Raw genomic sequence first — 27840 nt, 5'->3', positions numbered from 1 at the left:
GCAAAAATGGATCTGGCAGCGAAAGAGTTAAACTGTGAAGTCACATATTTCCTGTCAAAAGTGGAGCTCCAGTCTGCAGAGGGATACCCTTGGGAAATGCACCTGACAGGAAACATGTGACCTCCACTTCCTTGAGTTGGGTCTATTGGTTGTTTGTTAAAGTTCATAAAAAAAAAAAAAAGTAGAGTGGAGGTCACATATTTTCTGTCGAGTGGAGCTCCAGTCTGCAGCCATTGGTTGTTTGTTAAATTAAAGTTCATTAAAAAATGGTGGCATTGAGGTCACATGCTTCCTTTCGAAAGCGCAGCTCCAGTCTATAGCCAGACTGCCTTGGAAGACTCAGGAGGAAGTACCATAGAGGGAGCGGCAAGAGGGTTGGAGTGGCAAAAAAGAAAAAAAAAAAAGCCTGGTGACCTCACGGCCCATCGTCTCCTCCCGCTAGCTGCCTAGTGCGCATGTGCCGTTCGGTTTGTCGGGTCTTAAAGTGGCGCATGCGCAGTTGCTTCAGGGGATACCGGTTTTCATCTTGCCGCTACAGCAGTTTGTCGTTGTCGGTTTCGCGAACCGTGAGCCACCATGAGCAGCACGCTAGCCAAGATCGCCGAAATAGAGGCCGAGGTGATTAGCCAAGGTGTATGAGGGAGGAGGCCGGCGACACTTGCAGCTGTTGGCCGGAGAACGTAGGCCCAACATGTGCTTGTGTTGAAGGGACAAATGCCGGCTCTTATCAGGCCCGGAGGGAAGACGTGTCGCTGAATGACATTACAGGGCTCATTTTACTCAAGTAGAACTAAAACTTTTTTTGCCCATTTGAATATAGTAGAAGGGGGTTATAACCCCTGGCAGGTTTTTGTACACCATCTGCGCCCTGTTGGGGAGATTTCCCTTCACTTCCTGTCTCGTAGCCACAACATGCAGTGGGAGAAAATCCCTCCAAAGTGAAGGAATCCTGGAGTGTCATCAGAACCAGTGTCCCCATTGGAAGATTTCCTCGCTATTCCTGTTGTGGCGACAACTGAAAATGTGGGATGTTCATTTAGATTCAGCCATGACCGCAAGACAGGATGTTGAGGGTCAATCGCCCTAATGGGGACAATGACGGCAATATAAACCTGACAGGTGTTTAACCCCTTGCCTACAGGGCACTTGTGCCCCCTTCCTGCCCATGCCATTTTCCAGCTTTCAGTGCTGTCACACTTTGAATGACAATTGCGCGGTCATACAAAAAAATGATAAAATGTACCCATATGAATTTTTTATCATTTTTTTGTGCCATATAGAGCTTTATTTTGGTGGTATTTAATCACCTCTGGGTTTTTTATTTTTTCTTAAACAAACCAAAAACCACTGAAAATTTTGAAAAAAAAAATGTTTTTTCTTAGTTTTTGTTATACAATTTTTTGTAAATAAGTGATTTTTCTCCTTCACTGATGTGCGCTAATGAGGCTGCACTGAAAGGTTGCACTGATGGACACTGATAGGTGGTAGTGATGGGCACTGAAAGGCAGCACTGATAGGCGGCACTGATTGGCATTGATAGGTGGCACTGATGGGTGACACTGAAAGGCAGCTCAGATGGGCACTGATATGTGGCATTGATGTGCACTGATGGGCACTGGCACAAGGCACTGATGAGCACTGACACAAGGCATTGACAGGTGGCACTGCTGGGGCTACACTGATGATCAGTGTACATGTCCCCTCCGCGGAATACATCAATTGATTGATACACGATACATCTTTGATTGCGGCATTGATGGGCACTGGCACGAGGCACTGATGAGCACTGACAGGTGACACTTCTGGGGCCACACTGATCATCAGGGCACACTGATTATCAGTGCCCTGATGATCAGTGTACATGTCCCCTCCGCGGAAAGCCGATTACTGGCTCTCCTCTTGAGCTGTCAGCGTGACAGCTGGAGAGGAGAGAAATGCTGATAACTGGCATTTCCCTGTTTACATGTGATCAGCTGTGATTGGACACAGCTGATCACATGACCGAGCCGCCATCTTCAGCTCTTTCTGTGATCGGTGATCTGCTGTGTCCGAGGGACACAGCACACTGCCGATCGCCGCGCTTCGGGAGCCGCACATGCGCAGTGAGAATGGGAGGACGTCATATGACGTCCTCCCAGAACGAGAGAACCACTTTGCGCCCGCCATATTACTATATGGTGGGCGCGAGGTGGTTAATCCAGCTCCACACTCCAAAACTCAAAAAAAGTTTTAGAAATAGTATTTAAAAGAGAAATATGGGCTTTTTTTCCCCGAAATCTATACATACCTAGGTGGATGCAGTCTCATTCCAATGCTGCATTCTTCCCCCGCCAGCTCTAAGGGTGAGAACTCAGTGATCACATGATTGCTGAGTTCTCCCCCCCCCCCCCCGGAGCACTGGGCTGTGGATGGGGAGGGAGCAGCTAGCTGAGAGGCTGAGCCAGGTATCGCTCCAGACTCGGGTCTATCCCGACTTTGACGTTGGGATATTTCCCTAGCCTGGACTTCAGTCTGCTGTCAGCTGAAAATGGGCCACAGGAGTGCAGAATGACCTGCCCATGTATGATACACATGAAAAGTTTTGGCTATACTTCTCCTTTAACCGCTTCAACTCTGGAAGATTTTACTCCATTTATGACCAGGCCATTTTTTGCTATGCAGCACTGCTCCAATTTAACTGGTAATTGCGTGGTCATGCAAAGCTGTACCCAAACTACATTTTTATCACATTTTTTTTAATTTTACGCAAATAGAGCTTTCTTTTGGTGGTATTTGATCACCACTGGATTTCTTTTTATATAAACTAAAAAAGACGAAACGTTTTGGGGGAAAAAAAAAATATTTTTTACTTTTTGCTATAAAACAAATCAATTAAAATCAAATTTATTCGTAAGTTTAGGCCAGAATGTGTTCTGCTACATTTGGTTAAAAAAAAAAGAATCCCAGTAAGTGTATATTGATTAGTTTGAATGAAAGTGACGGCATCTACAAATGATTGTGTGTATATGTATGTGTGTGTGTGTGTATATATATGTATATATATATAACACTGGAATTTTTATTTATTTTTTATACTAGTAATGACGGTGATCAGTGCCTTATAGTGGGACTGTGATAGTCTGACATTGGGGGGGAACTAACTGCCACTGACATCTCCAGTGACACTAATACAGTGATCAGTGATACTATCCACTGTCACAGTACGAATAACTCTGGCTGGGAAGGGGTTATCTCAGGTAATCAAGGGGTTAAATGTGTGCCTGACAATATTGTAATGTGGTTATGTGCTGCTTCTTACTAAATAAACACAGAACTCTGGGCTGTGATTGGACACAGCTGATCAGCAGGTCCCAGTCATGAATCATTGGCTGGGATCTGTTGACTAACAACTGCTGTGTACAATCACAGCAGGAGTTGGCGGGTGGAGGCGCGCGTGCACCCTGTACCTGGAAGAGGCCAGCAACGTCCATGTACATCGCTGTGCCTGTACAGGCTGCCCGTATGCAGTTGGCGGGTGATCCGCAAGCGATTAATTTAATCAGTGTTAAACGCAAAAGTATACCTATATTACAGCTTACCAATTCTTAGATCATATGGCTGCATTCATTTTCTTTTTTGGCTTCCTTTCCTCTATTTTCACCTGGTGATATGACCAGTAAGTCTGTTGTTTTTCAACAGCCCAAGCTATCCTGCAGATATAGCAGTTGGAGGGACGAAACAATCCATTTACCACTGACGGGTGTTTACAGTGATCAGCCTTTATGTAAAATCTTTAACCCAAAAGGGAAAGAACTGCCGAAACAGCTTATAAAGTGTGAACTGGAGTTTGGCTTAAATTTGTTAGTGTATCTAAATCTGCTATTACATCTAAGACTGAGAGTGCTGTGCCCCCCGTGTTCCTTCATCCGGAGTGGGGTTATTCTAATACAGGAGGTGTGTTACTGGCCAGATCACCAGATGAAAACAGCGGCATCTAATGATTGGTAAGCTGCAATATTACATTTTTGTTTAATACCGCTATCAATTCTTTGCTTGCCTCTGATAGCTGAATTGTGGCTGCTTTAGGTTCTTGTACAATCCTTTTATTCTTTGCACGGCAGTTTATAAATGAATAGGAGCTGTATTAGGATCTTTCAATAGCAGAATGTAACACAATAGGTTCAAATCGCTGGACAAAGATACCGATCCTTATTTTAGCCATATGACTGCAACTTACAAACCTTAGAGGGTGCTACTGCAGTGATTCCTATGATTTTCTGGGTTCTGTGCCGAGTTGCTGTCTTTGTGGGTCGCTCGTTTGGCATTGCCACCATTTACAGGGCAGTACGGTGATGATATGTTTTCGTATGCTTGCTAAGTAAGCGACCCCCCTGTATTCACTATGTAGAAGGCCAGGCATGGGACCAAGAGGACCTTGGCGATCACTGTAGTAGCACCTACTCCTATAGTGATTCTTCTCTTCCACAGAGGTCCCACAGGTATGAAGTATGTATGGTTACATTGCTCCAAGCTGGGCCTATGTGACTATGCAATACCAACTATACCTGGACCTTCGCTGTTGCTGTTAGCTTTGTAAATTTAGCCTGATGCGCAACGTTTAAACTGATTTCTCCAAAGGTATTAAAACTATCTCTTGACTATGTATGTGTAATTGATGCCTTACGTCCTATTTGGACAGGTTGTCACCCTGTCAGTACATTTATTGCAGCAGGATGGCACATGCAGGCTCATTCGTGTGTGTGTGTGTGTGTACACGTGATTGAGCCTGCACCTCTATAGGAGTGGATCACTGTTACCAGTGACCGGGTATCATGTGATCAATAGCAATGTCAAAAATCTGTTATGAATTTTGGTTCCATTCATGAACAGCTTACTTACTGTTGTGATCTGCGATTAGCCCACAGCAATCACGTTAGCTGGCTACTTGTACCATGTGATTAGCTTAGCCAATCAAAGCCAAAAGCAAGCTGTTCATGAATGGGAAAATCATGACAGCTAAAGCTATTGCTCACACAGTAATGTGTGATCCTGCAGATCTGATGGCCATAGAACGCACAGGGTGTGCCCCGCCCCCACCCCCTGTTCTCTTTATTTTACTGTGTGTGTTCTACCTGTTTGGTGGTGCCTGCTGCACGATGGCCACTTGTTCTGTCCTGCTGATAGCTGGAAAAAGCTGCTATAGATGGTGAGCGTGGTGTGCTGCCCTTGTGTCTCTGCAGCTCGTGCAGTGTTACCTGGGTGCCGGGCCAGGACCACACCAGGCTGACACCCCCCTGCGTCATGCCACGCCACAGCCTGCACCGCAAGTGTGAACCCAGGCTGAATGGGCTGACAAAAGCACAGTCATCATGTGATCAGAAGGGCCAATCACAGAGCCCACCTGCCGATCGGTGGTGTGCTGTGTCCAGGGGGCACAGGCATCACCGGAGCACGCAGCTGCTGGCTGTTCTGAGAGGATGTACAGGCATGTCCCCTCAGAACGGTTCTTGTCACACCCAGCTGTTTATGTGCAGTGGCCAGGTGGGAAGCAATTAAAGCAGTATTCCAGGATATACCTAACCAATCTTAAAACTGCCCCTTCCTTCTTCCTAACACCTATACTAAGAAAGATGTGTATACTTGTACTTATTTGAGGCCGCTCTGGTCCAGTCACGTCATGGATGGGCTGTCATAAGCCTATGGGTGATGTCACTGGTCAGGCATTACCAGCCATTGTGGAGTACTCTCTTCTCTCTCCTGCAGCTGGCGCTGACTGACATAGGGGTAGACCACGTGACTGGACCACAGCAGCCTGACAATAGGTAAGTATTCAGATCTTTCTTCCACAGGCTACTTAGTATGGATGTTAGAAGGGGTAGGAAACCGAATGAAAATGAAGAAAATAAATAAAAAAAAAAAAATATACATATATATATTCTTTAGGCAAGTAAAAAAAGCACTTAAAAAGAAAAAAAAGTGCTATGTGACTGGGAACACATAACAAGAATAAACCTGAGGTTTTCCCAATTTGGTGTCAAAAATGGAAATACAATATAATTTGCTGATTCAGAATAAAACAAAGTGACCATGCTGCTATCTACTTTCCAGATGGCCCGAACTCAGAAGAATAAAGCTACGGCACACCATCTTGGGTTGCTGAAAGCTCGTCTCGCTAAACTCCGACGAGAGCTGATCACCCCCAAAGGAGGTGGAGGAGGTGGTCCTGGTGAAGGTACATTTTAATGGCTTGATGCTGACCATGGTTTTACCATTCTTGCCTGCAGATAAATTCCATTTGCTGATGTGAACACTGTAGTTTAATTTTATTAAATTTTCAGAAACGATACAAACAAAATTATATTATTCTTCGTAGTCCTTTTGTGCCATACACTGTAGTATGTAATTCAAAAGACACAGACAGCATATATCAATGGTATCTAAAATTAGTATTGCCACTTTTTTAGTATTGGTATGCTGCATGTTCTCTGTAAATTTTACCTGCCCTGAAATCATTGATAATGTATCTATTATTTTTTTCTTTTCATAAGAAATTGTCCAGTGTCACTTTCGCCTAGGAAAGAAAGGGATAAGGGAAATTTGTTAGAAAACACAGGACATTGTTAGGGTAAGAAGTATAGGAAGAATGTAAGAGGGAAGGTTAGAATGGGAAGGAAAAATAGTTGGGGAATACCCCAATGATTTCCATCTGTTTTAACGTCTAAGTGTAGTTTAAAATAAAAAAAACGAAATTAGCACAAGGGACCTAAAGGAGAAATACAGCCAAAGCTTGTTTGGCTGTACCTTTCCTGTGGATCACACTATAAAGTTCACTGTCGGCTGACATCACTCAGCCGGCCTAGGCTGGGGAAAGATCCTGACCTTACGATTTGGATCCACCCAGATCCCTTGACCAGCACCTGGCTTAATTTCTTTTTTTTGTTTACAAACGATTTTATTGTACATGAGTAGACAGTAAAACAACAGCACACTTTAAAAGTGATATTGTCAGCAAAAACAAGGCACTTTTGAAAAGTACAATACATAAAAGTATATTAACATAACAAAGAAGATAAGAAAAAAAGAGGAAGTTACAAGTGCATGAAGTACGTAAACGACAAAGTAGGTTAGGTGATACACCTGTCAATAGTACATGCCAGCCAACTCTTACTGGGGATGTTATTAAGCATGTAATAAGTGTCTGCAATCTCTCCATGACTCCCATTTTTTATCGTATAAGTGCATCTTATCCAGTAGGGTATAATGAATGCGTTCCATAAGCATTACAGTGTCAATTCTGTGTAAAACGGAGTCCAAGGGTACAACATTGGACCTCCAATGTAGGGCAATAGACCATAAAGTGGCAATACATAATGTGTGTATCAATCTCAGATTGGCATCAGAGACCCCTGGGATATGGGCCCCCAATAAACAGGTCTGCATGGACAATCGTATCGGGGCACCCGACAATAAGGCAGCGACCTCAGAAATCCTACGCCAGATCAAAGATATGGTCGGGCAATCCCAAAATATATGAACCAAAGTACCCGTGCAGTCACAGCCCCGAAAACAAAGAGGGGACGTTTTTGGAAACAGTACATGTAGTCTTGACGGGGTATAATACCATCTGGTTAGAACCTTAAGGGCCGTCTCACGAACCGAAAGAGATCTAGAGCTCTTGCATATATTATCCACCATGGAATCCCAATCCTCATCCGAAAAAGTGACGCCACAATCCTCCTCCCATTTTCGTCTGTACAAAGGGGGAGCATGAAAAAGACAGATCAAAAATTGGTGATAAAGATTTGAGATAAGACCCCTACCCCTGGGAGAGTCACGGCTGATACGTTCAAAAAAGGAAATCGGAGAGGATGGGGTAAGGCCAAAGTGCGCCTTAAAAAAGTGCCTAATCTGTCTATAACGAAGGTACTCACGAAGAAGAACATCAAACAACACGCGCAGCATATCAAAGGTAATATAAGATCCTCCTCTTTGGAAATCAGATAATCTGATAAAAGAACGATCATACCACCAACGAAACATATGAGGGGAAGAAAAGGCTACAACAAAAGTAGGATCCCCAAAAAATGACACACCTGGGGGAATAGGAGAGACTAAACCCAATTTAGATTTGTGTTTGGACCAAAGCGTCAGTGAGTGAGTCACTATGGAGTTATGAAAAACAGTCGATCGGGGGGAGATGTTAGACCATAAAATTCCCGGTAAATAAAAAGGGCGTATCGACTGAGACTCAAACTTGATCCACGGGATTTGAGAGTTAATAGTAGCCCATTGTGACAATTGCGCAAAACGAGCCGAGAGATAATATAGCCAAAAGTTAGGAAGACCGAGACCTCCCGACCGTTGTGAGCGATACAAAATGGATGAGGCAAAACGTGGATGTTTATTTCCCCAAATAAAATTATTAATAGTCCGCTGAAAATGATCCAAAAACGTTTTTGAGACCGGAACTGGAAGTGCTCTAAAAAGATAAAGCAATTTGGGCAAAATATTCATTTTAACCGCCGTGACTCTACCCAGAAAGGAGATATGATAACCGTGCCAGATCTTCAGTAGAGTAGAGAGACGCGATACACATGGTGGATAATTAGCCGCAAATATATCCGAGTATCTGGGAGTGAGGTTAATCCCCAGATAGGATATCCTGTCCTTGACCCAGCGAAATGGGAAAGAACTACGGAGAGATGCATTTAGGGAGTCAGGAACATTAACAGGCATGACCACAGATTTGGTAAAATTAACGGTGAGACCTGACACTTTGGCAAAATCGTTCAATACAGCACACAAGTTAGGTAAAGAAGTCAGCGGGTTAGTAATAAAAAGCATAACATCATCAGCATACATGCTCAATTTAAAATGTGAAACTAATAATGAATAGCCAGAAATGTCCGAATGTGATTTAATCGCCAATGCCAAAGGTTCCAACACCAGCGCAAATAAAAGGGGTGAAAGAGGACAGCCCCAGCCCAATGTAAAGAAATCAGAGTTACAGCCAGGAAGCCTAATTCTCGTTTTAGGAGAGTCATACAGGGCATGTATGCCTGCCAAAAACCCCTCACTGAAGCCCAACCTGGCTTAATTTCTTAGCGACCTGCTACCACCACAGCCCAGCGGTCCAGTGAGTGCTGGAGTGGTCAAAGTAGATAGCGGAGACTGACAGTCACCAGCTCTCTGCTCATGGAGCACTGAGTGATCAGCGGCCTTTGATCACTCAGTTCTCAGTCTTGGAGCTGTTGGAGGACAGATGCAGCATCAGACCGATGCTGCACTCACCTTGATAAGTAATGATTTCTTAAAATAAAATAAAAAAACACCTTAACTTCTCTGTTAACTTAGGATGTGTCCCTTGTGTTAATTACTCTTCTGTAAAATCCTGTGTTCATGGACCCCCGTTGTACTTTTTTGTGCTGATCGTACTATTGTTATATATTTTTCTTTTTTAATTTTAGCTACACTTAGGTTTTATGGTTTTATTTTATTTACATTCTGTATTTTGTAAAATGTACAAAATCATTTGGAGTGTATATAAAGATCTAAAGTCACAACCCTCTTTTTCTTCTTCCTTCTTTTTTTTTTCATAGTTTTTGATCGAGTGGGGAACAGTTAAAATCTTTCTCAGGATTTTATTTTTCTCCCTGCTGCAGAGATTTCCCTCTTCATATTATTTTTTTTTTTTATTTATTTATTTTTTTTGTGACCTTTTGTCACTGGGAGAGAAAATCCAAATAGTTTTACTGGTCACTGGAACATACTGTATGTAGAACATTAATAGTAATCTTGAAATGGGGACATCAGTTCTGGTTCAGTTGTCTGTGGGACAGGAAGTGAAATATCCTCAATCAAACAAACAGTAAAAAAACAGACAGGTGTTTAACCCTTCCCTACTCAATCTTAAACAAAATAAGTTTTGATTTTAGATGAGCTCTATGTTGTTCATTTATAAGAAGTGCACATGTAATAATACATGCTCTTAATGTTTTGTGTATGTATAAAACAATGGCTCCTTTCTGGTAGGTTTTGATGTTGCGAAGACTGGCGATGCTCGAATAGGGTTTGTAGGATTCCCTTCTGTAGGGAAATCAACGCTTCTCAGTAACTTGGCTGGTGTTTATTCTGAAGTGGCAGCCTACGAGTTCACTACTCTGACCACAGTTCCTGGAGTTGTGAGATACAAGGGAGCCAAGATTCAGGTATAGATAATTAAAGCAAAAAGGAAATGCTGAATGTCATCCAAATGGCATTGCTCTATTGTGAAGTACTATTTGTTTTGACAGCTGCTTGATCTCCCAGGAATTATTGAAGGCGCTAAGGATGGTAAAGGCAGAGGCAGACAGGTCATAGCAGGTGAGCTAGTTATTATTACCTATTCGTGTATTGCACCTATGGTGACCAGTTTATAATTTTTTATTTTTGTATAACAGTGGCACGCACTTGCAATTTAATCCTCATTGTCTTGGATGTGTTGAAGCCACTGGGACATAAAAAGATCATTGAGAATGAACTGGAGGGTTTTGGCATCAGACTAAACAAGAAGCCGCCAAACATTGGGTTCAAGAAGAAGGACAAAGGAGGCATAAATCTTACAGCGACAGTAGGTTTTAGTTGCATACACACGTGTAAATCTTATAATGTGTAATAATGGCATAATACTTGGTTTTTATAATCTTTATGCCAGTTATGGGCATACCCTTCTCTTTTTTTTTTTTTTTTTCTTCCCCCCCCCACACTGAATTTTTAACTGCTTAGTGGTCAGAACATAATAAAAACCAAACGTTTTCCATTCATGGAATGGTGCTGTGTCCATATCAGCCAGGTTAGGTTTCTGCTGTCGCTTCTCTACTCATGTTAGAAAAATGAACTAACTTCTGCATATCCCGACTACAACATATCCATTTTTTTTCTTTTCCAGTTTTATAGAGTACATCTGATGGGTGTGTAGACAGCATTGATATCTGCCTACTAATTAAGCTATTAGTATTGACTTGTCAATATTGTCAGAGACACGAGACGTACAATCATAAACCCTTTAAAACTGTCCCAACAAAGTAACCTTTTAGAGTAGAATGCCATTCTTCTAGCAAAACCGTACACCGATAGGTTTACTGTAACTGTACAAAAATCCTTCATTTTTGGAACCTCAATCATAGTGGATAGGTGAACCTCACTTATAATGCTTAAGAAACAGTAGCATTACCACTTTGTGTATTTAAAGAGTGTTCTCGGTCACCCACTCCCTCAGACTTATATCTTTCAGCCTTTTTTACAGAATATTCTAATGGCCTAGCGTCAGGGTTTTTTTTCATGTTAAACCCCAACTTCATCTAAAACTAGAAAATGTTTGGGCTGAAGTGGGATGTGGGAGAACCTCTGTAGATTCCTTATTTAGGAAATTATTCCTCGCTCTCGGTCTCTTTGGTGGGTTTCAGACAGAACAGGAAGTGAGGTGCAACCCCCCAGTTTCCCAGACAGCAAAAAAAACCTCGAATTGTATATTAGAGCAGGGGACTCCAAATGTTTTAAACAAAGGGCCAGTTTACTGTCCATCAGACTTTAGGAGGGCCAGGTTGTGAAAAGTGGTGGTAGAAAATGTCCCGGGCCAGCATCGGTGAAAATAAAGATGGCCTTGAGGGTTGGTGGTCGGTAGAAGGAGGAATAGTGCCCCATCATTGGTGTCAGTGGGAGTAATGGTGCCCCATTGTTGGTGTCAGTGCCATTTTCTTGTTTCCTGGTTTCTGGTCTAGGTCATAATGATGTCATACATCCCATATTTTTTTTATTTTTTTTTTATCTGGAGGAGGGGCTTTCTCAGCTAAACATACCATCCTACCTGTGTGCTTGGCCTGAGGGTAGGTGGATTCTAGGAAGTAAATGCTACATGAATCCACTGCCCTTACTTAAGATGACCACGGCTAGAAATGCTAGCGGGGTGTTTTCCAGTGATTTCATATAAAACAGAGACATGGATGGATGGGTGGGTGACTTTGCTGTTAAAAATTAAAGTAGTTGTAAAGGCTGAAGGTTTTTTAACCTTCATGCATTCTATGCATGAAGGTTAAAAACAAAAAACCTTCTGTGTGCAGCAGCTCCCCCAGCCCCCTCAGTAATTACCTGAGCCCCATCGAGATCCAGCTATGTGAATGACATCCTCGGCTGTCATGGCTATCTGCCACCTCATTGGCTGAGACAGCAAGTGGGAGCCATTGGCTCCTACTGCTGTCAATCACAGCCAGTCAGCCAATGAGAGAGGGGGCTTGGCCAAGTCACGTGTGTGTGTGTACACACTGAGCAGCGGGTGTCCCCATAGAAAGCTGCTTGCTGTGGGGGCACCTGACACACAGGAGGAGCTAGGAGAGCCTGTGGGGGACTCAAGAAGAGGAGGATCTGGGCTGCACTGTGCAAAACCACTGCATACAGTAGGTAAGTATAGACATGTTTGTTATTTTACAGAAAAAAAAAAAGATTTTATGAATAGGTAGGCGCTAATTCATTAAATCATATGACAAATAATAACAAAATGATCTAATGGCAACATAAAGTGACAGTCCCAAACAGAATAAAATAAATATTGGACATATGAGTGACAGTCCCATGAAAATATAATCCCGTAGCTCAAAGGATTTTCTTTTTACCATGTGTAAAGAATAAGTCTCAACAGAAATTATTGACCCCGGTTAAGGTGGTCAAAAAGCGCTTTGTGATCATGTAATATGTTGACCACCAGCAGCAAGCTCTCATGGGTCGGGCTTCCTGGTCTCCTAGTATGGAATGTGGATTCAGAGGACCAAAGATGGCGGCCCCCAGATAAGTGGTCATGAAATTCTGGGTGCACAGATATTGGATGGATTCCTAATCCCAGACTCTTCTCAAGATAAAGATATTGTTCCAAGTAGCGCGAATAAATTAAAATGCTCTAAGTGTAGTGCTCATTAAAGACCATGGTACAGATAACTAAAATACCAATGCACTCACATGTAATGGTGCCCAGATACCAGCACCAGTATATGCAGCCTGTGTGTCATGAATCTCAATGGTGATGGCCAGCATGCGTTCCAAGCCTCGCTACCCGCGGGCCGGATGTTGGGTCATGGCGACCCGGGAAGTGATGGGATCACGTTTCTACGTACGTTTCACCTGGCGGTGTCTTCAGGAAAAAAAAATTATCCTTTTAGAATAGTGTTAAAAGCAGGGCTGTGGAGTCGGTAGATAAATGTTCCGACTCCTCAGTTTTTTGTACTTCCGACTCCTCAGTTTTTGTAACTCCGACTCCTCTGTATTAATATGCGAATGTATTTTATACATTCCTTGAAGGAAAGAAAGGCAACATACATGTCATTACCACAGGACTACTGGCTGGGAAGCCAACAGTCTACTGTATTGAACAGTTTACGTAAAAGACAAACACAATGAAAACAACAAAGTTTTATTAATTTTTTTTTTACTAATCAAGTGGCTGGATAGTAGCAGCAGGCATAAACATCAGGAACAGGAACTTTACCAGTCCAAAAATACAAACCACATTATTTGGTTGTTTTAAAACAAAAACAAAGCTCATCTATATGAACCAAAAACAAAATCTGTAAAACCTAGAAATGGTTTATATTAATCTTGAAATGTAGTTATAGGCTTAGCAAATGCAAATCAATTCAATGTAGAGTTCTAAGGAAGAGAATTGCCTCTGCCAGATCCTCTTTCATAGAGGCTCTTAAGTCAGACTTTATTCTTTTTAGGGCTGAAAATAATCTTTCGACACTGACTTGGGTGGGTGGCATTGCAGTAACTATTCTGGCCACATCACTAACGATCTCTGGATAAACAAGGATGGCTTCTTCAACAGTAAGTTTTGATGAGCGATCATACTTTTCAACTTCTTCTAGTGCTTTATAAAACTCCTGTTGGAATTTTTTTATTTGGACATTTACTGGTTCTGTAACGCTTATGCAACGTCGCTTTCGTTTAGCAACTTCTATTTTGTTTAAGAAGGAATCAAAGTCTAATTTTTCGTTTGAAGAAGATGATCCTGAGTTACCACTATTGCTGCTAGTGCCATATAGTGAAGCACATGAAAAGCATGCTTCTTCACGGTCACTTAACGTGTTCGTTTTGCAGTTACGTGAGGCACTGCATGCATTGGTCTTTACAGTAGAGAAGTCATTAATTATAACTTTTTGTGAATTGGGACATTTTAAACTTGCTTTTTTTTAAATTCCAATCTAAATTTAATCGGAGTCGGAGCATTGTTTGCCGACTCCGACTCCAGGTACCCAAAATTTCCTCCGACTCCACGACTCCGACTCCACAGCCCTGGTTAAAAGGGAATTAAATTGTGTTTTTTTTTGTTTTTTTTGTTTTTTTTTTTGTGGTGCTCCAATACAGTGTAATTCCGCTTTAGGGTTCATACAGATCATTCAAAATAAATGAGCAGCTAAACATTTTTACAGGACAACAGGAAGTGACAGAATATCTTTCAAATATGAGGAATATCCCTTCCCTTGATAGTTGTCTTAGGAACAAATGTCCCCATTGGAAGATTTATCCTTAGTTTCTGGTTGCAGCTCAAAAGTTTGGATTTGCCTTCTTTTCCATTCCAGGGAACCTTGGTGATCCAGACAGAGTGAATATCCCTAAGGGGGATGCAAACTACCACTAAACTTGATTGTGGTTCTAGCCCCTAGGCACTCTATCCAAATCTTAGAAAAAAAGATTCTTTAGTTCTGCTGTAATGTCATGTTCCTCAACCCATGAAAGTGCATGACATGGTGTGAAGGAGTCCAAAACGTAGCACATGTATTAATTACCTCTCAAGGAGATCACAGTACTTCTGACACTATTATCTTTTGACCCAGTTTTTTCCAGGTATCATTCAGGGTCATCCTCTACTTCTGCACTGCGATGCTTACTCATTGAGGACACAGTCATGTAAATTCTAGTACCTGCTTAGTAGCTTTTATGTTTTTAGCTGTTCCTACTTTTATCTCCCACCTGAGCTGCTAAAAAGTTAATCTTACAAGAGCTGCAGCTAGTGATCACTAGACAAGGGGATAATGAAGAAATCCATTTCTTCAACCTGCAGCAGACTGATGACATCACTCCTTGACAGACTTAGGCCTAGGCACTGGAGCTCAAGGACCACTTTTGATTGACCAACAGTATTGTTGCAGTAACTTCCGGAGTTTATTCATACATGAGAAAAATAGGTTTGCTTTAAATCACTCAGCCTAAAAAATCAAAACCTAGCATATAAATCATCAATCACCTTACCATTATATCATCCTGCATAGCTTCACTTTTGGGGTTTTTTTAACCATAGTTTTACAATTTTTAATAACATGATTTTTTTTATTTTTATAGTGTGCTCAGACTGAGTTGGACCTTGAGACTGTAAAAAGCATCTTGGCAGAGTATAAAATCCACAACGCAGATATCACCCTTCGCAGTGATGCCACAGCTGATGACTTGATAGATGTAGTTGAAGGAAACCGGTATGTGTATAGACATTTGACTACATGTATGTGTATAGACATTTGACTACATGTTACATTTATAAGCACCTTTGTTCATTTATAATTTGTGTTTTCCAGGGTTTATATTCCTTGCATCTATGTGCTAAATAAAATTGACCAGATTTCCTTGGAAGAGCTAGATGTGATTTACAAAGTGCCACACTGCGTCCCAATTTCTGCCCATCATCGCTGGAATTTTGACGATCTTTTGGAAAAAATTTGGGATTACCTGAAGTTAGTGCGAATGTGAGTAAAATTTCATTTGAGTTCTACAGACGTTCAGTCTAGTAAGTTATAGCCTTGTATCAGTAGGATAAATGCATTACGTTTATTTCGGCTCAGAGTATCCCTTACAATTAGAATTCTATACACACAAAATTTGGAGTCTTGACTACTTTAGGACCAGTCATTTTTAATGCAGTGGCTGGGTGGCACTGTTCTCAGTGGCCATCTTTAAATGTCTTTTTTGGTCACGTTGTCCAGTGACAATTGATTGGGCACAGCAACCACAAATGTAAACCATGCATATAATTGCATTTGTGAATGATATCACAGTTGTTTAGTACAGAGACAATGAGAGGGGTCTGTGCCTTGTGATCGCTGTGACTAATCACAGCAATCACAAGTGTAAACACTGTGCGATAAGCAGCTAGCTGTCGCCTTCCCCTGTTGTAGGAGGAAAGGGAGAGCTGGCTGCTCATTGTAGCTGATGTTACAGGGCACAAATCCCCTTGCCTGACTGCAGGCATTGCCAGTTTTTCTAGTGTTGCTGATTGCAACCAGTGACAATATTTTACCTTTTCACCTTGGAGTGTTTGCTTTCCAACATGTGGCATTTTATGGGTGTTTCTACTGTTGTGTTACTTCAGGGTCTCTGAAAATATGACAGATAATCAGGAAATCAGATTTTTCTTGTTTTGTTTGTGGTGCTCAGATGCAGTGTAGTTCTGCTTTAAGGGGAGGTCAGGCAGGAATCTTTTCCTGCAGACTTTTTCTTTTTTTTCCTCTTGTGGAATGTAATGTCCCCCTGGCGTAGTAAGCACTATATCAGCCAAGCATGGAACCCATTGTAAAGGCTTGTTCTTTTCAGAAGAAATCATTTATCTTATATTTGATGAGAGGATTTGTAGCTTTTGAAACCATACTGTTTACTTCCAGCTTTGCTAAAATTTTATGTATCGGTTGCTGTTTTTATTTTTTTTTAGTTATACAAAGCCAAAGGGACAGTTACCTGACTATACTGCTCCAGTTGTCCTTCCTGACTCTCGCACAACAGTGGACGATTTCTGCACCAAAATTCACAAAAACCTAATCAAAGAATTCAAATAGTAAGTACTAAATATAGTGTGATGTAGCTTTGTTTCAAACACCATTTACATTTTTAATTTCAATATAAAATGTTAACGTTATGCATTACAATTATTGGTACATTGTATCACCAGAAGTATGTGGACACTCCACCAATATTAATTTAGGTGTTCCCAGGAAGGTTTACGGTTAATGCTACACCATATAAAGACTCTTTAGACAATTCTGCACTTCCAACCTTGGGCTAACAGCTTGGGAAGACCATTTATTTTGCTCCAGCATGATTTCAACAGTAAACAAAACCAGATCTGCAGACCTGATTTGACAGTCTTATTATGGAGGAACTTGAGTGTCTACTAATACCTCTAGGATAATTTGGAACACAGATTCTGAGCCCAATTCATTTTGTACAACATCAGTTCTTGACCTCACAAATGCTCTTTTAACCACCTCCCGTCTGGCCGTTGTATATAAACGGACAGTGGCAGTACAGGGCCAGGTGGCTGTTTATAAACTGCCTCCCCGCACCCTGCTTGTGCGCGCTCCCTGGGAGCGCACAGCACCGCGATCCGGTGCCCGCTGTGTCCTTTGGACACAGTGGAACACCGATCATTGGACGGGACCTATGTGCGAGGTCCCGATCATGTGATCACTGATTGGCCAATCGGTGATCACATGCAGAGTAGTAAGCAAGATGTCACTTCTGACATTGCTTATTACGTGTCAAATCTGTGAATGATCACAGAGGTCACATGGTACAAGGCTATTCACAACAGCCTTGTACCATGTGACAAGCTGTGACCAATCACAGCTCAGACAGTAGTTCTCAATGGCTGCAAGAATGCAACCAGAGAGGAGGAGAAATGATTGCTTTTACACCCATAAAGGCTGTAAAAGCAATCGGTGTAAAAAAAAAAAAAAAAAAAAGAAATTTTGATCACCCTCCACAAGTAGTACGGTGTCACCATGATGACACTTACTGCTAGGGTGACAGTATGTAAAAAAAAAAAAAATTAAAAAAAACAAATATAAAAATAAAGTTTAAAAATTTTATAATTTGTGGTTTTAAACTAACTTTGGGTTATATTTTTTTTTGTTTTTTACTAAAAAGATAACCGAATAAATTTTGGCCAAGATTTATGTTGAAATATTATTTATTTGCAAAATTTTATAAGAAACACTTTTTTTCATAATTTTTGGACTTTTTCATTTACATAGCAAAAAAAAAAATAAAAAGTCCCAGTGGTGAATAAATACCACCAAAATAAAGCTTTATCTGTCTCAAAAAGATGCTAAAAAATTCATATGGGTACAATGTTGCATGACCGCGCAATTGTAATTCAAAGTGTGATAGCGTTGAAAACTGAAAATTGGCCTGGACAGGAAGGGGGTAAAAGTGTCCGGACTGGAAGTGGTTAATTGAATTGGTACATATTACAACAGATGCTCCAAAATTTGTTAAAAGCTTTCCCAGAGGCGTCTACTGCTTTTTTTAGCTGAAAATATGTATGTGGTAATCTAATCCATATCAATGTCCATTGAGGAAGGGGGGTGAGATAATCCATTTTGGAAATGGATGTGCAACAAGCTCATACAGGTATGATGGTCAGATACCTACAAATTTATAGTGTATGTTTTTACAGATAAGTAACTTTTCCCATATTAATTAAAGGATATGTAAACCCTCACCTTGTAAAACGACCCATATGGTTTAAAATAGAAATGAAAGGTAAAACAATTGTGTATAGTTTAAAAAAAAAAAAAAAAAAACATTAGAATACACTTTTTTTTTTTTTTTTTTTTTCCCCCTCCTGTATGTGATCACATGCCCTCTGTTCTGCATACAGAGGTGGGGATGGAGAAACAGCAGTACACCCTGTGCTGATCACATCCACTCTCCCAAGAAAAAAACCTCTAGCAATACACACCAAACTGAGCATGTGCAAAGTGACTCCACACTGTCTTATCAAAAGATAAGAGGGGAGGCCCTGGAAGGAGAGGATCAGAGAAGTCAGGATCAATCAGTGTTTTTACACAATTTAAAGGATTAACCCCTTAGGTTCCATAACGAGCATTCTTTACTGCATATACAGCGAGGAACAGAAGTATTTGAACACCCTGCGATTTTGCAAGTTCTCCCACTTAGAAATCATGGAGGGGTCTGAAATTCACATTGTAGGGGCATTCCCACTCAGAGACAGAATTAAAAAAAAAAAAAAAAAAAAAAAAAAAAATTCAGGAAATCACATTGTATGATTTTTAAAGAATTTTATTTGTCTTTCATTGCTGAACATAAGTATTTGAACACCTAAGAAACAGCAAGAATTCTGGCTCTCAAAGACCTGTTACTGTGCCTTTAAAAAGTCCACCTCTACTCCACTCATTAATTAACTTAGTAGCACCTGTCCATCCCACAGTCAGTCAGACACCAACTACTACCATGGGCAAGACCAAAGAGATGTCAAAAAACACCAGAGACAAAATTGTGGACCTCCACAAAGCTGGAAAGGGCTACGGGGCAATTGCCAAGTAGCTTGGTGAAAATAGATCAACTGTTGGAGCAATTGTTAGACAGTCGTCTTTAGCCTCTTCCATTTTCTATCTCCCTCGGACTGGGGCTCCATGCAAGATCTCACCTCGTGGGGTATCACTGATAAGAAAGGTGAGGAATCAGCCCAGAACTACAAGGGAGGAGCACGGAAGGTTCCCCTGCTCAAGTCCTCACATGTCCAGGCCTGTCTGAAGTTTGCCAATGACCATCTGGATGATCCAGAGGAGGCATGGGAGAAAGTCATGTGGTCAGATGAGACCAAAGTAGAACTTCACTCGTCGTGTTTGGAGGAAAAAGGATGAGTTGCATCCCAAGAACACCATCCCTACTGTGAAACATGCGGGTGATAACCTCATGCTTTGGGGGTGCTTTTCTGCCAAGGGGACAAGACGCCTGCACTGTATTAGGAGAGGATGAATGGGGCCATTTTATTGTGAGATTTTGAGCAACAACCTCCTTCCCTCAGTCAGAGCATTGAAGATGGATCGTGGCTGGGTCTTCCAACATGACGACGACCCAAAGCACACAGCCAGGATAACCAAGGAGTGGCTCCGTAAGAAGCATATCAAGGTTCTGGAGTGGCCTAGCCAGTCTCCAGACCTAAATCCAATAGAACATCTTTGGAGGGAGCTGAAACTCCGTGTTGCTCAGCGACAGCCCCGAAACCTGACAGATCTAGAGGAGATCTGTGTGGAGGAGTGGGCCAAAATCCCTGTTGCAGTGTGTGCAAACCTGGTCAAGAACTACAGGAAACGTTTGACCTCTGTAATTGCAAACAAAGGCTTCTGTACCAAATATTTAACACTGATTTTCTCAGCTGTTCAAATACTTATGTTCAGCAGTGCGAGACAAGTTCCTTACAAATCATACAATGTGATTTCCTGAATTTTTTTTTTAAATTCTGTCTCTGAGTGGGAATGCACCTACAATGTGAATTTCAGACCCCTCCATGATTTCTAAGTGGGAGAACTTGCAAAATCGCAGGGTGTTCAAATACTTCTGTTCCTCACTGTACAGACTGATTTTACTGTTGTGGGTTTAGTAACCGTTTCAAGGTTGCCCTCTAAATTTTTATCCACTGGGACCTTGAACTCCGAGTTATCCTCCTACAAGGACTGTAAGCTTCTTGCTAGGACAGGAGATGGTGGGGGTTTACTACAGGTACCATCCATTTTTGCATGAAGCTCTTCTCAGCAGGATATGGTTGAGCAAAACATTTTAAGCAGAGCAAATAGATTTTCAGGCTGATGCCTTATCTGATGGACTCTTAAGAGCAAGTGGACTAGAAAGATCTTGGGTGTTTTATAGGGACCCCATGTGGGAGACCTTGAGGTGAACAGACCCAGGTGGCGCTAACGCTAAACAGGATAAATACGGGTAGCAATATTATTCTTCAGCTTGAATGAACTTTCAGCTGAAGGCAATTCATCCTGGTTCAGTTCCTCCAAAGAAGAGTGGGGATCTTCCTTGTCTACCTTCTTACAGTATATCAGCAGCCAGGGCAAAGTCAGAGATTCCCCCCAGGAGGGGAGACTAAAGGGGCTTACTTTTGACCCATCTACATCCTCTAAAAGGACAGAAATTCTGCCTCTGGACATTGTGGTAGAAAATTAATTCATACATAAAAAGGACTGGGAGCAACTATATACAAACACTGGGTACTAGAGTCTTGTGGATAAAGATCTCTACCTTCCCCCTTCCATCTTGGAACAACATGCTGAGTCTGACTAGTGAGGCCATCTGCCCCTTACCCCTGCACTTGTGGTGTAAGTGTCTTCACAGGGTTATTTATGACCTCTACTGCTGTGTGGAGGCAAGGCACTGTAGGCTGCTGCACCCAGGGTAGGCATCAAGGGCTTGCTGTGCTGTAATATGGGTGGAGCCTTGGTTTGCTGCTACCGGATAGGAGAAGGCGTGCCCAGAGAAGGATCTTGTCCTGCACATGCTCAGTAAAGTGGCTGACTACCAGATGTGAGAGACTAGTCAAATTTCGGGCAAAAAATGGCATCAAATTTAATCACCCAGTGCTCCTCGATGACTCGAGCACCTAGGGCCAATTTAAAGGGCACAAGCCTATATCTACTGTGGCAATTATCATTGTACTCTGGACCGGATACAAGAAATGAGACATTATCCTGGCTTTTGTCCTCCAGTGTGGGCATACCCCTTAAGGGGTCATCTAAGGGCTTCACCACTGGCAGACCATGGGATTTGACCTGCATAGCATCCTACAGCTCACTCAACATGATGCACCATATACCAAGATAAACACCTATCTCTGGATCCAGTGCCTGAAACATTACAGTCTGGCCCCCGCATCTTCATCCAAGTGTGGCACGATTTCCCCCAAAGCTCCACTGTGGAGCCATCTGATCCAGAAGCTGCAGAAGGAGACACAGTGGCTACAGCACCACCCAGAATGTTTATAGAAGAATCATCATAAAAAAAAAACCTCCTATAGGGGAAAGAGACTAGCTTCTCTCAGTAGAGAGAAGAGGCCCATCACCCAAGGATAAAAAACTGAGGCCAACTGTGAATGAGATGGGATGTCCCCTCAACCCTTTTGTTTGTTTCCAACAACCTACCGTTCTACCACAGGGTTTTTTTTTCTTTTGCTAATGCCTGTAGTAGAGTGGATGTTTCCTTCAGCACTGCTGTCCTCTGTTCCTTTTTGGAAGATTTTTCTGGTGTTGAAAGCTGCTGGTAGATTCATGAAGGATAAGTTAAATACTTGAAGCCAGCCAGTTCTCTCTGCAACAGTCCTGAATTTCTCCAGTCATCTACAGCTACTGGAATAGCCAGATCAGATATGAAAGTCCTGGACAGCTCTCCATACAGGCTCCCAGTTCATTATCTGTACTGGTGTTTTCTCTGCAACAGTCTTGCAGGTGGCAGTGACTATTAGTGGTGCACCGAAATGAACATTCTGGTGCCGAAACAAATACCGAAAATTCAGAATGCATGTGGCCAAAACTCGATCCGAAACCGAAATGTATGTGGGGAGGCTCCAAATTTTTTTTTTTTTTTTTTTTTTTAAACTTATGATTTTATTGCTATTGCATAGGGGACCAATAGTCCCCTATGTGATAGCATATAAGTGACAGGTCCTCCTTTGTGGGGGGGGGGGGCAGTGTGTGCAAGGAGGGGGCAGGAGAGGAACAGAGTGTATACAGTGAGATAGCAGTGTACACAGAGAGGCTTCCTCATTGGCTGTCACTATATGTCAGTGCTGGGTTTTAAATGCAATTGTCAGCTTTTTTTTTTTTTTTCCCCCCCCATAGCTGTTACTTTCCCCAGAGCTAAAGGAAACTTTTTTTTTTTTTTTTTCTTTTAGCTTGGGAAAGAAACTAAAAAGAAACTTTTTTGTTTTATCTAGCTCAGGAAAGAAACTGTTTTCTTCTAGCTCAGGGAAAGTGACAGCTGATTCTGAGCTGTAGTGAAGGGGAAAAAAAAAACTTGGTAATTGTATTTAAAAACCGGCACTGACATATAGTGATAGCCAGTCACTGTATACACTGCTCCTTTCCTGCCTTTCTCTGCCCCCCTCACATCTGCAGTACACACAGTCCCCTGTATTGGCTAATTTTTTCCTATCTTCAGCTGATATTTCGGTGGCCGAAATTTTGGTGCATCCCTAGTGACTATCCAGGTTCCAGTTCACCATGCTATTCAGGAAATCGTGTGTGTGATAAAATATGGATTATCGGTCCTGAACTGTCCCGCTATCTGCAACCTACTGTTGTATGTCCCCATTTGTGGGGAATTCAAATTTCTCATTTTGGTGTTTGTTTTTTTTTATTTTTTTTATTGTGGCAGAGAACATCATCCTTCCTCCTCATATGTATGTTCTCCGCTTCTTATCACAGCTCAGTGGGAAGCTGATGATTAAGTCAACACAAACAACCAGCTGAATAAGGTGTAATCTAAACACCTGATTGGCCATTTTGTGAAATTTTTGTTTCTCTCCCTGCTTCTCCACCTCAGGTGGCAATAGCAGGGAGACAAGAGAGAAATGGCAGTGATGTGATGAGGAAGCAGCCCTTGTAAAATGTAAAGCAGGTGGTGTGGGTGGGTAGTCTGATTCAGTATAAGAGCTACTGTAGCTCAGATTGCTGAAAAAGGTAATGCTGGTTCTGATAGGTGTCGCAACACAGTGCATTGCAGTTTGTTGCATATGAGGTTTGAATAGCCGTAGACTGTGGACATGGGTATCCATGGGAACCCTGACCAACCAAAAGCACTTGCAGTGAGCATGTGTGCATCAGAACTGGACCATGGAGCAATTAAAGAAGGGTGGCTTGGTCTAATGAACTCAACAATGGTTTGAGGAACACAAGGAGTTTGAGGTGTTAACTTGGCCAAGGATCCCTGAGGTCTAGTGTGGGTATATAGAGCCATATTTCCACATTTAGACCACAGTATATTCCTTATAATAAAAGACCTAGGTGAGACACCTAAACGCCTCAGAAGCTAGTCTAGCTTCCTCAAGATTGTCAAAATCTCTAGTCTCGGATTCCATTTATTTTCTTCTGGTGCTGCTGAACTCTCCACTTTTGCATGAGAGTCCTGGGCTGGACAAAAGTCTCCTTCAAGGCACTCAATATGCTCAGTTGCAGTCAAGACCTCTACAACATTCTGCCATAGGAAAAGTCTGTCTGGTCCCTGCACAAATTTTTTTTTGTTTTTGTTTTTTTTCTTCACCAAGGAGGAATTTAGAGGTCTTGCCACAGCTAGAAGGGTAATTGGGATCCTGCTCTGGGGAGACATTCAGGTTCCCGTCTTCTTCAAAGTGCACATCAATAGACAGACTTCTGGGCTGGCTGTGTCTTGATCAAGAGGCGTGGTCCCTATGTCTGGAGGTGTACCAGGACTTTCTGTTTTCTAAGTTCAACTCTAAACTGGACAGGTTTGTCTTCAGGTTCAGGGATCCTCTAGAAGAGGCTTACTGGGATTAGTACACCCTTGTCTATGCCTTTCCTCCCCTAAAACTTCATTCTCGTCTGCTTCAGAGGATCTATGAAAATTCTTCCTGCGATCCTCCGTTCCCTGAACTGACCCAGGTGGATGTGGTATGGTGTATGGTATGGTATGCCAGCCTGCTAAGACATTTGGCAGACTGTCTGTGGGATCCTCCAGGTTGTCTGGATTTTCTGTCTCAAGGACAGGTTGCAGCCGTGGGGTTTAACAGTGTTGCTGTTTGAAGCCCAGGTTTTAAAAAGCAGAGGCATCTCTGAATCCGGTGGTTCCTATGATGCTAACAGCTGGGAAGTCTATTTCCGGCACGGTCTATCAGACTTGGGAGACATGCTTCATTTGGTGTGGATCTCTGAGATTCTCTGTAGAACAAATTCTTTCCTCTTTTCAGCTGAGTCTGGGCACTCAGCATTTGTTTTAGATCCCTTTTTGGCATTCACTCCTTGATTTAGACCTTTTTATACAGGTGTTCTCCATTGTAGCTCGCCCTGTTTATTTCACTGCCACTCCAAGGGATCTAAATCTGGTTCTCTTGCGACTCAGACTCTTACTTACAAGGTGGGATTTCGAGTAGCTATCACCTCTGTGAGGCAAGTGTCTGAACTGGTTGCCCCAGTCCTTAAAGAGCCCTTTCTGGTTTTGCATAGTGATAAGGTGGTGGTGAGACCCAGGACTTCCTTTTTGTCTAGGGTAGTTCTGCTTTCCACTTCAACCAAAACATTGTTGTCCCTTTCCTCTGTTTCCTATTCACCAAAAAAAAAAAAAACTCTCCCATGTCCTTGATGTGTCTTGGCAGTAAGAGTATCTCTCAGCCACTACTTCCTTCAGGAAGATTGTTGTACATTTTGTAATCCCTCTCTGTTTAATTTTATGCTCTTGGCTCTAATTTGCTACACAACTAAGCCCCCGTTCACACCAGGTGCAACTTGTCATGAGACTTGACAGATCAAAGTCTCATGACAAGCCGCACCCTATTTTGCCTCTATGGAACCGTACAAATTGGTTAAACTTGCGACGCAGCGACTCTGAAAAGTTCCTGCACTATTTTTGTGAGATTTCATGTTTGACTTGCATTGACATCTGTGTATGAAGTCACACAGATGTTGGCAAGCCACACATGAAGTTGCACTGATCGGCAGCTTTGAAATCGCACTGAAGTAGCATGACTTCAAAGCCACACCTGGTGTGAACTGAGGCACTTATGACCCCATCCATAACTTTTTTTTTTATTATTTATTTTTTTTTTATATTGCCAGTGTCTTTCTCCCATAGGGGTCAGTATATCCTGAGTAAGAATTCCTGTGTCCCTCAATGGACTCCAAGAATAGGATTTTTGCAGCTAGTACAAAAAAAAAAACCTATATTATGTCATAGTTTTCAAGCTATTGATTTCACATCACAGCCCCACTCCATTATACGCAACCATGCATTACAGTTGGGGCAAGATTTTGGTGGTTTTATTTTTTTCTGTCCAAATATAATGTGTGCATTTTATTTTTATTTTTTTTTTTCCTTCCATAGATTTTTCTTATGTTCAGTAATTTTTTTTTCTTGCAGTAGGCTCATCCCTCCTGGGATGGCTGATTCTTACATTATACATGCTCTACCTAGCTGTCTAATGGAGGGTGCTAGTCTTTAGAAATCCGTTGGTAACCTGAACATTTTCTGAAGAGTTGATCTTGTACAGCTGCAGTTTTTTGATAAGACCATATTCATTTGAATACTTCCATATTTTTTTTTAATTTTTTTTTTTTATGTAAACTAGCAACTTCAATACCAGACATTTTCACCCCTTTCCTGCCCAGGACAAATTTCAGCTTTCAAGCTCCATGCACATTAACTTTAAAAAAAAAACCCGCTGCTCCTCTGATTTTAGAATTTATTTTTTTTACCTGTGGAAACAACTGTTATGTGGGTAGTGTAGTGGCATTTTTTAAGCTTTGTGTTTAGAGGCAGAAAGGGGGGGGAACCTTCAGTTTTTTCATTTTTGAATTTTTTTTTTCTGGCAGAATAAAACTTTAAACTCTCCTAAACGCAAGTAGAAAAATACTCAAATGTTTCGTTGTTTTTTTTTTTTGCCAAGATCACTGGAATTTTTTTTTAAGCCGGCGTGCATGGAGCCTTAGCGCTGTCACGCATTGAATGACAATTACTCATGCAACACTGTACCCAAATTTAAACTTGTATTTTTTTTTTTTTTTCCCCACACAAATAGAACTTACTTTTTGTGGTTAATCACCACTGGGTTTTTTATTGTATGCAAAGTAATCGCCACTGGGTTTTTTATTTTTTGCTAAATAAATGAAAAAAGATTTGAAAAGAAAAAAAAAAAACACTTCTGAAATTTAAATCAAAATCTATACTGCAACATTTCTTTGGTAAAAATAACCCAAATCCATTGGGTGAATATTATTTGGTCTATAGCAGTAGTCTCCAAACTGCGGCCTGGGGGCCAGATGCAGCCTTTTGCTTGCTTTTATTTGCCCCTCGAGGTATTAGTCCTCCCACTGCAAGCAACAGTGTGGCATACTTTCTCCCACTGCCATCAACAATGGGGCAATATTCCTCCCATTGACACCGATGTCTGGCCCCCCTAAAGTTTGGATAGTAAACCGGCCCTTTTGTTTAAAAAAAAAAAAAAAACTTCCCTATAGACCAGGGGTCTCCAAAATTTCTAGAGTCCATAAACTTTGTGATATTTGAAAATCAGTCAGTTCTGAGGGCCTGTGACATTTCTTAAGGCTCAAAAATGCCAAGACAGTACATTTACCCCCAAATCAATCCTTTGGTATTTAATAAGAGGCACGGCAAGCTTTTTTTTTTTTTTTGGAAGTTGAAACGTTGTCAACATTTTTGTTTTGGAAAATGAAGAAATTATATTAAAGTGTTATCACAATTGTTTTACATCCCATGCAGTACAGTCCATGTTGAGGAACACTGACCGGTGACAGCGTACATTTTTTTTTTGGGGACACTGTACTATGGCAAGCTGATTGTGTGTGCTGTGGCGGGTTTTTGTTTTCTTTGCTTCTGATTGCTTATAACAATGAGAATCACTGTAACATCATAAAACTTAGTCTCTGCGCAAGTGTGTTTTTTTTTTTTTTATGCTTTTGGGCCAGTTTTGATTTACAAAATAAATATACATCACTGTTTACCATCAAATGAAAGCCCAATTTGGAAGTAGTTGTGAGTAAATGTAGTTTTACTAACATGTCAACGCTGGGAAAACTGTTCATGCATTAAGATTTGTTTTACCCTCTGTCATGAAGGAGAGAAAATATAATATGTCTTTCTCTGCAGTGCCTTGGTATGGGGATCCTCTGTCAAGCATAACCCACAGAAAGTTGGTAAAGATCATGTCCTAGAAGATGAGGATGTTATTCAGATTGTGAAGAAATAATCCTGACCTTCCTCCATATTTTATCATCGACTGTCATCACAGAGCTTAAATATTGTAGCTGTTCCATTTGTAAATATCATTGTCAATAAATTCTGCTTTAAATGGTA

The 27840-nt window shown here is 41.6% G+C and overlaps 1 protein-coding gene across 1 annotated transcript; it reads left to right on the top strand.

Annotated features, from left to right (window-relative positions):
- The first annotated feature begins 457 nt into the window (after positions 1-457).
- On the top strand, positions 458-27840 carry DRG1 (developmentally regulated GTP binding protein 1). Its single transcript, XM_089653262.1, has 9 exons — positions 458-618; positions 6088-6211; positions 10012-10187; positions 10272-10341; positions 10419-10588; positions 15346-15476; positions 15576-15743; positions 16703-16825; positions 27634-27840. The coding sequence occupies exons 1-9, from the start codon at positions 577-579 to the stop codon at positions 27731-27733; spliced, it is 1104 nt and encodes a 367-aa protein (XP_089509388.1). The 5' UTR covers positions 458-576; the 3' UTR covers positions 27734-27840.

The sequence above is a fragment of the Staurois parvus genome, unplaced genomic scaffold, assembly GCF_062004578.1.
Source record: "Staurois parvus isolate SC_StPar_1 unplaced genomic scaffold, SC_StPar_1.0 ptg000704l, whole genome shotgun sequence".
In the NCBI taxonomy this organism is placed as follows: domain Eukaryota; kingdom Metazoa; phylum Chordata; class Amphibia; order Anura; family Ranidae; genus Staurois; species Staurois parvus.
The sequence above is the reverse complement of the archived record's forward strand: the minus strand, read 5'-3'. Positions and strand labels throughout refer to the sequence as shown.

Coding starts and splice junctions, on each gene's coding strand:
- DRG1 (XM_089653262.1), top strand. CDS start 577: ATGAGCAGCACGCTAGCCAAGATCGCCGAAATAGAGGCCGAG. Junction 10,589..15,345: donor GCATAAATCTTACAGCGACA/GTAGGTTTTAGT, acceptor TTATTTTTATAG/TGTGCTCAGACTGAGTTGGA. Junction 15,744..16,702: donor TACCTGAAGTTAGTGCGAAT/GTGAGTAAAATT, acceptor ATTTTTTTTTAG/TTATACAAAGCCAAAGGGAC.